Below are 11,975 nucleotides of genomic sequence, written 5' to 3' on the forward strand. Positions count from 1 at the left end.
AATATATGTTGCCTAAGTAAATTGGGTTGAATTTATAATTTTTACCTTAGGCAACATAGAAATAGGAATATATGTTGCTTAAGTAAACTTTGTTGGATTTATGTTTTTACCTTAGGCAACATAGTATAAGAATATATGTTGACTAAGGGGCTGTTTACCAAATTTTCTATTAAGTTCTGTATAGATAAATTTGTCTTTTTGGATAAATTTTTCTGTCTGGATAAATTTATGTTGTTGTTTACTTTTCTATCTGAATCAATAGTCTGAATAACATAAATGACTAATTTACCCTTAAGAGAATGAAATCGATAAAACAGAAATCAGCTAGGGTTTCTTTCTAGCAGCAAAGAAATCGAACACATGCATGAAATCGAACAAACTCATGAAATCGAACACAAGCATGAAATCAAACACAAGCAAGCAAACAGAAATCGAGCAAACTCATGAAACCGAACACTCTCATGAAATCGAACACAAGCATGAAATCGAACACAAGCAAGCAAACAGAAATCGAGCAAACAGAAATCCAACAAACATGAAATCGAACAAACTCATGAAATCGATATGGAACTTGAAGTCGATTTGTCGATGGAGAAGAAGACAGCGTCGACTGTCATGGAGAAGAAGAGAGCAATCGGGCCTATTAGGGTTCTTTGGAGGAGAAGAGGGCGACGATGGTACCCAACAACAATCGGCCGATTGTCGATGTAGATGAATATTCACAAAAACAACAATCGATTTGAAGCAAGCAGATCGTTGAGGAAGAAGATACCTAGGGTTTCATGTCCAAGGGTAATCGGCCGATCGTTGAGGAAGAAGATACGCTGGGTTTCATGTCCAAGGGTAATCGGGTCTTTTTTTGGGCTTAATGGGGACAAGTGTTGTTTTTGATCTGTGCGAATAAGCCCAAAGTAAACACATCATTTTGGCTGTGCGAATAAGCCCGTTTATCTGGTAAGCTCATTAAGCCACAAGTAAACAGGCCCTAAGTAAACTTTGACACATTTCAAAAAAAGATATGAGTGTCCAACATTGAACTAAGGCAACATAGGCTAGTATGTTGCCTAGGATATATACACGCAACATAGAATTATTTATATGTTGCCTAAGGTCACACTTAGGCAACATAGAAACATATGTTGCATTAGAGGAAACTTAGGCAACATATAATAGCATTTGTTGTCTTAGCGTATCTTAAGCAACATAGGCAATTTACATTTGTTGTCTACGGCAACATTTGGTGTAGTGTCTATATGGCTCGTTCGGTAGCTTGTGAGTATACGCTTCCATAAATTAAACATAATTTTTTTTTTTGACGATTAATATAATCAATTTCAGACGACAACATTATAACACCCTAAGAAAACATAAAAACCAACATAAACATAAACACTACTTACTTAACAATAAAAACAAAAAACACCCATTCAATTGACAACACAAAATCTAAATTCTGAGTTGACATTTCATACCTTACAAGACATCAAAAAAGTTATCCAAAAAAGGTGTCAATAATTTTCTATAGTATTTGGGTGACAATTGAGATCCAAAACAACACAAAAACTGACACTCCTTGCTTAACAACACAAGTACCAACATTTAACTAATGCAACTAGTACTTTATACCAGATCACTGGTTCCAGTACTAGTCATATAATATATATATATATATATATATATATACACACACATATACATACATGAACAGTCAATTATAATATATGCACTGTTTTCTGGGTACAAAAGTATCTCACTTAATCTTTGTCTCTTTCACAAAGTCAGATCAAGAGATGCAGTACTACTGCTGCTGCCCATTGTTTTTGCATGCTTTGATCTTGTAACTCTGCTAGAATTTGAAATACAATTTAATGATAATGACAAACTGTTTTCATCGAATTCTTCGTTTCTTTTCCTACTGATCATATGATCCTCTTTCGGGAGCTTGATTTTTAACGAAAGATTCAAGTCAAGATGCTCCGATTCTTGATCAATCTCCTTTCTTTTAAGTACCCTTTTCTCTTCATGCTCTTGATCTTTAGGGATCGTATTCATGTCCATCTGAGTCGTATTTCTTCGAATTTGATTAGGCATTGATAATCTTTCAAGATTCTTGAACAACCCCAATTCGATGTTATTGCTTTGTAATCTTCTCCAACTCGCTTGATCATGATTGAAACTCGAATGACCATTCCTGATGTTGTTCCTTGCTAGCATCCTCTCCGCCATTGAACCAAAAACTCCGTGTCTTAATCCGTTCATGAAAGGATTATAGTTTAGGTTCGTTTGCGGACTCCATAAACCATCTTGACATCTGAAAATGGAAAACAGTAAAATAAATGGATTCAGCCACTTTTAATTAACTGGTGTCTTCCTTGATGCACCAATGTCGATTGATACATTCACCATAGATTTAATTAGCATTAATTACTACATTATAATTAATGTTGCTCATAAGTTAATTAATTATACATTTCATAATTAGAAACAAATAATGATCAAGAAGCATATATTAAGATTAGATGATACCTAAAATTGGAAAGTGATCTTTGATTATAGCTTTGGAGCATTGGTAGTTTGCTAAGGTGGTAGATATGGAGATCATCACCCTCATTAAGAATCCCTTGTTCTGAAACAACGACAACAAAAACTCGAATAAATCAATATCGAATATGAAACCCTAATTGATTTCAGTATCGATTTCGCGAATAAGAAACCCTAATTTCAAACTCATTTTTGTACCATGAATCTGAAGATATATATATATATACACATACCTTGATTTGAACCATCATCGATCTTCTTGCTCCTGTACATCTGATGAAACAAATCCAAGTGGTTGAATTTTTAGAGAAACATATTCAACATAAACTACATATACAAATCAAGTTTATAATATACCTGAAGATGGCTCTTGACATGAGAGATGCTAAGGCCTTTAATATTCATAAGTTGGAGAACTAATTTAGGTGTTGCTCCTGCACCATCGAATTTAAAGTCTAAAAACCAATTTAATTTCCAACATATATATATAATCAAACACATAAATAGATGAAATAAGTTAATAAATAAACTAACTTTCTTGACCTCCCAATCGTTCAATAGCATGAACAAATCGTAGATGGAGATCAGGTGTCCATCTGAGCCTTGGGTTCTTGGAGCGAACATATGGTCGAACAGATCCAGTAACTAGGCTGCTAGCCTTCTTATCACTGATCTCCTCAACTGTAATGCTTGAGGTTGATCCATTTTTGGGTCTGTGACCACCACTTGAATCGTGATCAACCTCTTCTGATTCATCCTCCTCCACATCATCATCTTCAGTACTATCATCATCATCATCATCATCATCTACTTGTTCAATCTCATGAAAACTAGGGTTTTGTTTGGTCAGATAATCTTCTTCTGCATCTTCTTCATAATTAAAGCTACCACTTTTCTTCATTTCTATTTTGGGGTTTTGATCAAGAAACAGTTGGGATTAATTGGAACCCTTGTTGGGCGTGTAAGTTGCTAAGAGTGTGTGTGTGTGTGTGTATATATATATATATGGTTCTGATCGATCTCTTTTCTCACACATACAGAGAGAGAGAAAGAGAGAAGGTGAGAGGACAAGTAGTTGGAACTTATTCCGCAGAACATATATGCCAGCTTAATTAGCTGAGCCCAAGCAAGCAAAAGTTTGCTAGAATTGGAAAGAAAAAATACCGTACCCTAATTAACAATCTAGCCAATCTCTCTCTCTCTCTCTCTCTATATATATATATATGTATATACATATATTATATATTTATGTGATTAGTAAAATATGATTCATATAGATGAGGGTGATTATTATTGTTGTTCATGGAATCGAGCCTGACCAACTTGAAAAAAATTATTCTTTTAAGTTTGAAAAGTTACGGTCTGTTAACTAGTTTTAAAGGTCGTTTATCAAATACTTATCAGGTGAGTGTTTAGTAACAAAAATCATCATCTTCACTTACTTTATAATCGGTTCTTGGCCATCAAATGAACCATAGTGTCTCCAGGTAAGCGCTTGCCTAGTAATTAGAGTCATCATCCTCACTTACAGAGTAAGAATCTCGATCCTTATCTTGTTTCTTATTGGATAAGATTTTTTTATCTTTACTATATATATTCACCCAGTATAAGGTAAGTTACTCGGTAAACACCAGATAAAGATTTAGTAAACGATCCCTTAGTAAAAAACTATTTCTAAGGGGGCGTTTGGTTCGTAGAATGGGATTCGATGGAATTAGAATTCATCAAATGAATTTGACTTTGAGGGAATGAAATGGAATATGATGGAATTTGACCATGCCTTGTGATTGCGTTTGGTTGCATGAAATTGGATTAGGGAAGGAATCTGTAGGAAAAGAATTGAAATCCTAACATATTGCCATGGAATTGTAAAATTTGTGCATGAAGGAATCGATTGGAATTGAAAGAATTCCATAGGCTTATTCCATGAACCAAACACTTTATTTGGAATTTGGTCAAAAGATTAGACATTTCAATTCCTTTCGGTTCCCATGATCCAAACAACCCCTAATAGTTTTTCAATAAGTTGAGCTCCAAGGTTTTTTCTCACTTTTTCCCTTTTATAAATCAAATATTTTTCAACATTTGTTTTTATATTATTTTACATTATTACCTAGTTTTTCAAAACTAACATAAAATTCAAATTATAAAAAATGTTTGTTGATCTAGCTATAAGCTAATTTATATATATATATATAGAGAGAGAGAGAGAGAGAAAGAGAGAGATGAGCGATCAAATGAAAACCACTCCAATTTGTAAAAACCGTAAAAACTACTATCATCCGTCGTAATCTTATGAAAATTTTTTATGAAATTGTTTAATCTTGTGAAATTGTTTCATATAATACTTTTTTTGATGAAGTTGTTTCATATATGGTTATGAAATTGTTTCATATATTACTTAATGAAATTTTAATGAAACTGTTTCATGTATTTCTTTAAAATTAAAATAATGAAGATAATAATATCCATGATTAACATCCTCCACAATAAAAATGATTAATCAACCTCTTATAATTACAAAAAAATGAACAAAATGAAAAATTATGATTTGTGGAATGAGGTTTTTACGGTTTTTACAAATTGAGTGGTTTTCATTAATCGCTCCTCTCTCTCTCTCTATATATATATATGCATGTTTATATGGACACGATGCTCAATAACGTCAATTGCTAGTTGACCAGGTATTATTCTTTGTGGCAACCTATGCACGTATCCTACTCCTGAAATGTCTTACTTCTCGCTTAGATGACGAATTTACAGTCTTTTGTTCATTAGGACGAGATATGATGTAAAAACAATGTCACAGCTAAAAGACACGATCGATGTTTATATCTTACACGACAGGAGCATACGTACCATCAATTATAATCAAATAAAATTTATTCAACAACAATCATTTTAATTGTGGTCTTATGATATACTACGTTCTTAACCAAAAACTTTTTAACTAAAAATAGCATTTATTTGAGACATGATATGGATATATGTTGTATGCATTTTTATAACATATTTTTCATTTTCCTTTTTAATTAATTGTCAGTGAATATATTTTTATTTGGGTGTTTATAGAAATTCCACGTGGGCCAATAAGAGAAGAGGGTTAGCTAGGGAGCTGATGGTAATTTTGGAAAAGATTAGAAAAATGAGATTTAAACGTAGGTAGAAAATCACGGATTTGTCCCTACCCAGGCCCCGGGGGAGTTGGGACTTCTAATCCCTCTTACGTCATTCTTGGTATTTTCCTCGGCATAAATCAAGGACATAATAAGAAATGCACACACGTATACTTTATTTATAATACCATAAGAATATTTGTGTAATATATCGAGACATATCTTGATTTTAATGTCTCATTTTTATTATATATCCATGTCATATAATACGATTTTATGTGGTTTTAAAAAAACAATAATGTTTTTATTTTTAATTAAAATATAAATTTTAAAAATAGTATATAAATATTAGTATCAAATTAACTATTTAAAATTTTTTATTTTGTGCAATTTTTTTAATTCAATTTTTTATTATAATTTAAAGATGTATTTCTATAATAAAAATATGTTGATTTTAGATGCAATTTACCTTAATCTATATTACTAACATGTTTATGTTTTCAAATTTTTTTTTGATTTCTATATGTCATAAAATGAAATAATTAGATTCAAATACAAATTTTCATTAACCTGAATATCCAATCCGCTATGCGAGCCGACTAATTCCAAGACGACCACCTTCTCTATGGATAGCCGGAGTCATCGCATTTGAATCTACATGACCACAAGAGGATTTTTATTCTTCCTTGTATTTGAACTGAGACCTCCAGACACTGTTGACCTTTGGAACCTAAACTTAAACCAATCAAACACCACTATTGTGAGTGAAATTCATTAATGTTTCACTCTTGTTTAATTTAAATATATAAGAACATATAGTCTTTTAAATTCTTTATTCGTGTGGGTGATGATTAAAGCATTTGGGTTTAATCTGCTTTACAGCTCTCATGCAATTTTTTTTTTTTTGTGAAGATTCACGAGCTTCTTGAGATAAAATCAACGAAATGCTTCACACTTTTGGCAATCAACACAAACTCAAGCTTTTGCCCCAACTGTTTATTTATGTTTTCTTAATAAAATAACGGGTTTTCATCAGAGTAATATCTGGAAAAATTCAATAAATCTTTTTATTTTAAACGGTTAAGTTTTTTAATTTTTTAATAAATAAATAATTGAACTTTTTGATTTTGAATAATTAAGTTTTTAAATATTTTTTTAAATAAATAAACAATCAAATTTTTAGGAATTCGTTACGTAACCCATTATAACCTAAAACAGATCAAACTTATTATTATCAAAATGATCTGAACTGTTTCAAAGAAAAAAGTGCTCCCTTTGCCACCCTGCTATTGTCCTCCGTTGGTCCATGTCATCGGTCTCTTTTTTTTTATATGTTTTTTTTTGTGTTTTTCAGTTCTCTTTTTATCTGTCTGTCTATACATACTCCATTAAATTGTTCGAAAAAAGGGATAACTGAAAGAAGAAGAAAAGGATAAAAAGGAGGGGAGGTCAATGGAAGAGGGCAATGGTGGCGATGGATGGTGATCGAGAGCGGATGATGATGAGATGGCAAAAGGGTGCGATGTCGTTGGGTACCCCAGCGGGATTGGTAAAATTGATCTATGTTTTTTAACGTTAAAACTTCTTACTCAGTTACATTTAGTTTTTTTTAAAGAACGTATATAATAAATTTTTTAAAGTTCAATGATTTATTTGTTAAAAATAATCAATGACACCCAGTAATTTAAAATGGAAAAGTTTATTAGTTATATATTAAAAAAAAATCAGAAAGTTAATCAAAATGAAAAGGTTAACATTTCCCTATTCCTTATTTAATTATATTTAATATAATTTGGATTTTCTAAAAATAAATAAATCTATGGTGCTTATACGTTAGTTATTAGTTAGTTTTACTTAATTTAAACATGAATTATAATCATTTGTAACTTTAAATTTTAAAATAATTATATTATTAAATGATATTAGATATTAATAAAAAAAATTTAATTTTTTTTTATTAAACAATGTATAATACAATGAATATATATATATATATATATATATATATATATTAAATTAAATTAAATTGCAATTTCTTTTGGTTGAAAAAGAATTGTCAATTCCAGCATTCCTGTGATTCTTAAAGAAGAAAAAGAATACTCCCAAAGTTCCAAAATAAATACCTGAAAAGTATGAAGTTTGATTTTCAACTCAATTTTGATAAATATTTGTAATTAATTTAATAAAAACCTTTGATTAATGGTCAAATAACAGAAAAATATTAATTAAGAAAATCTATGAACCATAAAGTTTTGAAATTTTGGATGCCATAAGAGTTTTGTCGTCAGACAGACCTACGAAGAATCAAGGGTATTGTACATCAATTTAACTGATTTTTACAAGTAGAATTTTTTTTGAGTATATGTTTCGTGATATTAGAAATATAAAGCGCATCAACCAAAAGATCAAAATAATATCTCGAAATCAAATCAAAAAAACACAAAAAAAAACTTTCAAAATGGTGGAATTCCACATTAATTCTAATATGTAGTCTTGCGTATTGCTCAAAATAACAATTTCATTTGATAAAAATGTATTTTATTCTAAAATCGACACAATTGACTTTTCTCGGGTCAAACCATGTTAATCTTTTCACAAGATCAAATTGCAACTTTACAGGTTTTTGATCAACCTTAAAGATGTACCCTGCTTGCATCAATTGACAACACTTCAGTAACATTTTTAGTGATACTGAAATATAAAATTTAAATTTGATATACTTTCTTTTCCTTTTTATATAATAAATTTCATAGTAGTTATATTAGAAGTTAATGTAAGAAGTGTAACAAAAGATTTAAATCTTTGATCACTTTTAATCTCAAAATAATTCATGAATTACACTTTAGAAGGTAATTGATATGCTATTTATCATTAGTATTGATCCAGTGTTTCTTTTCAATTATAATTGATTCAAAAGTGGAGATTTCTTCTTACCATTTTCATTATAACTTTTATTTTTATCGGAACCCAACCAATCATGTTTTGTTTTATAAAATATGGATTCAAAATTATTTATTGAGGATTTGCTTGTGAAGATCATTAAGAAAAGAAGATGTAGGTATGGAGCACCCACCCACTTTTTGGACTAATCAAGGTCAACCCTAAACTACACTTATTCTTTCTTCTTTAAAAATAAAAATAAAAATAAAAAGTGAAATTATTTCTGTAGATAAAACATGTAATTTATTGATACTTAAATATTTAAAGTATGTTTTCAAAAGGTATGGAATACATAAAGAGGGGTTGGTTATTATACAACCTTTGACATTTGTACAATCAATACAACTCAATCTCAACTCTCCGTTTCATTTGATTAATATGTGATTTTATAGAAGTTTTGATTATTTCATAATATAAAATATTGATCATAATTAATGAACCATATTCAACTTTCATAAATATTCAAATCATAATAAATGAATTCTCATCATTTCCATAAATATCTCAATTTACTGGGTTGAATTGGTTGTACAAATGTGATGGATTGTATTTGAAACAAACTCTCTCTCTCTCTCTCTCTCTGATCTCTCTCTCTCTCTCTCTATATATATATATGGTTGGGTTCACATGAGACCAAATGTTTTCCGTGAGATCCGTAAGATCAATTTATGTTCATTGATCAACTTTATACGTTAATTATCTAATGGTTTAAATTGCACGGTGACAATTTTGTGATTATTTAGAAGTCTCGTGACGTTTATGAATGTTCAAATTGTCAGATTGTAGATCTAATCCAAGGGTTGATAATTGATCTTATGGGTCTCACAAAAAACCTTTGGTCTCACATGATCCCAAGTCTCTCTCTCTATATAATATATATATATATATATATATATATATATATAAATCTTGATTAATATCATAAATAAATTAATAAAGAAATAAATAGCCACCATGATCATCACCTTGGTTACCTCTACCGCCACTATTGTTGTCGTTGTTGTAAACTCCGCCATTAAAAGTATTGTCAAATAATATTACCGTTAATCTTTTTGTTATGTAGTATTTATAGTTTTTTTTATTATTATTTTGAAGTATATATAACATTTATATACGACAAATTCAACAAATAAACTCATATACCCTTCTCACATTTGGTGATATTTGAACCCCTGACCTCCTAAGACGACAATGACTACGATACCGCTAGGCTAAATGCCATTTGGTTAGTATTTATAGTTTAATCTTGAAAAATACTATAAAGAGATATTTTAGTCATATATTATTATTTCATTATAATTAATTAACTATATTATGCTAATCGAACATGTGAATTTTAATTCATTTGAAAAGATTTCATTATAATTCCTATGAACCGAACACGTACGTAAGTTTAACTGAATGTCTTTTTAATCCATACAAATTCCAATTCTTTTGATGCATTCCAATTTCAAAAGATTTCATTGTATGAAGTAAACGCTCTTTTAGATTTCTATTTTGATTCTCACATGCAATTTTAATGCTAAAAATAATGTACAAATTTTATGTCTTAGAAATAACCAAAATAGTTGTTGATGACTGATTTTTATCCATGTATTTTTAAAATTATGATTTTTATTCTTATGATTTGTAATTTGTTTCTCTTTTCGTCCTTAAAATTAACTCGGTCAAAAATTCTCTGTTAATAATTAATAGAGTAGGTCGCACTTTTGGTCCTCATGGTTGTCACTAACTAACAAAAACTTTTGACAGAGTTAGTCTCAGGGATGAAAAAAGAAACACTTACAAACTATTAGAATAAACATTATATTTTTGAAACTATATGGACTAAAATCGCAATCATTTACAAACCACAGGGACTAAAATGGTAGTTTACTCTTAACAATTAAAAATGAAGTGGGGAAAGCTGTATATGCGGATCAAGAGAAGGATGTATGTCGGTGTGTTTGTCATGTGCATCATACATTACATGTCATGGTCATCCGTTAATAAATTAATAAGAATTAAAAAAAATTAAAAAAACGAATTTCTATAAATATATTTTTTTTTACATTTATAATTACTAGTTGTGCACTTATTAAAGATAACAAGATCTAAAATTCTATTTTAAAATATTAATATAATTTTTTTGAAAAATTCAAATTTATATGTAAGTAAAATGCGGTGACTCCGGTCTATCTGCAAAGCAGGTGATTGTCCTGGGATTAATCGACTCACATAGCATGTTGGATATCTAGGTTAATAAAATAAAATAAAATTGTACACTTGTCATAAACTTACACTTACATGCATTTCTATCTTGATGACTGAATGTATTGAATACTCATTGGCTACTGGAGTTATGACCCGACTCAAAGTGGGTTCATGTATATGTGTCCTGTCGAGAGTCAGCCTGAACGAAATTCAAAAAGAAAATATGAATTTAAACCTGATATACTTGGCTTTTTCGCCAGAACCGTGTGAATAACTGTACTCCTTGTTTCACATGGTTCTCGTCGGTTGACACAAGGATAATCAATTATTTTTTTAAGAAAAACGTTAATACAATCATACAAACTAATTTTTCAGCCTCCTAATTACAATAAAAACTATCTAAATATTTAAATTACAAAATTACAGATTCACATTATATAACAAGAATCAAGGGTCGAAAACTGCATCTGGTTGGGGTCCCTCGAAAGAGAAACTTTGGACTTCTTTTATAGTTTTTTTCTCTTCTTACAGGAAAACCTTCTTTGGATTTGACCAAAATCTTTGGAATACAGTTATTCTTGCAGTGTTGTTTGCTCTGGTTTTGGTGCATAGGCTTTTTTATTAGTTATAAAGCTTGTTTCACTGTTGTTGCTCTGTCTATATAGAATATGTACTCTAGTAAAAGATTATATATAAATCATAATTATTACTGTGATAGTCACTATTAATACTTTATATTTAATGCTTAATAACTACAGTTCTCTTGAAATTTACGGATTTGTAAAAATTTAACTGAAATACTTTAAGACTAGTACAGGTAAATTACTCACAAGTCACAACCGTTATTTCAAACATGTGCTATCAATCTAACAATTTTATATTAATTATCTACATTGTGATCGGTCAAATCACATAATAATAGTTTATATACATATATATCTATACTATATTATAAAGCATTTGGCTAAAACTCTTAAAAACTCTTAAACCCATTCATCTCTATCCGATTTCATCCTATATCTGAATTTGTGTAACTAACTGCAGATAAACACAATCAAATACAAGATAAACATCTCATTTTAAATATAAAAAATATAAAATATAATTATGATAATCATTGAGTTCTAACAAAAAATAAATTATTTCATTATTAAACTTAAATTAAATTATAATAAAAAAATAAAT

At 29.7% G+C, this 11,975-nt stretch overlaps 1 protein-coding gene across 1 annotated transcript; it reads right to left on the reverse strand.

Annotated features, from left to right (window-relative positions):
• Positions 1–1,734: 1,734 nt before the first annotated feature.
• Positions 1,735–3,495, reverse strand: LOC112501416 (transcription factor HHO1-like). Its single transcript, XM_025105049.1, has 5 exons — positions 3,076–3,495; positions 2,899–2,975; positions 2,775–2,814; positions 2,527–2,626; positions 1,735–2,311 (listed from the first exon to the last, which is right to left on the reverse strand). The coding sequence occupies exons 1-5, from the start codon at positions 3,440–3,442 to the stop codon at positions 1,771–1,773; spliced, it is 1,125 nt and encodes a 374-aa protein (XP_024960817.1). The 5' UTR covers positions 3,443–3,495; the 3' UTR covers positions 1,735–1,770.
• Positions 3,496–11,975: the final 8,480 nt, after the last annotated feature.

This window comes from Cynara cardunculus (assembly GCF_001531365.2).
Source record: "Cynara cardunculus var. scolymus isolate 2C chromosome LG 1, CcrdV1, whole genome shotgun sequence".
NCBI classification, from domain to species: Eukaryota; Viridiplantae; Streptophyta; class Magnoliopsida; order Asterales; family Asteraceae; genus Cynara; species Cynara cardunculus.

Bases quoted from the DNA above. Each gene is read 5' to 3' on its own strand.
- LOC112501416 (XM_025105049.1), bottom strand. From the start codon at position 3,442: ATGAAGAAAAGTGGTAGCTTTAATTATGAAGAAGATGCAGAAGAAGAT. The intron at 2,815-2,898 runs GTATATTATAAA...TTGTTTCATCAG, and splicing joins ATGTCAAGAGCCATCTTCAG to ATGTACAGGAGCAAGAAGAT. The intron at 2,627-2,774 runs GTATGTGTATAT...TCGTTGTTTCAG, and splicing joins CGATGATGGTTCAAATCAAG to AACAAGGGATTCTTAATGAG.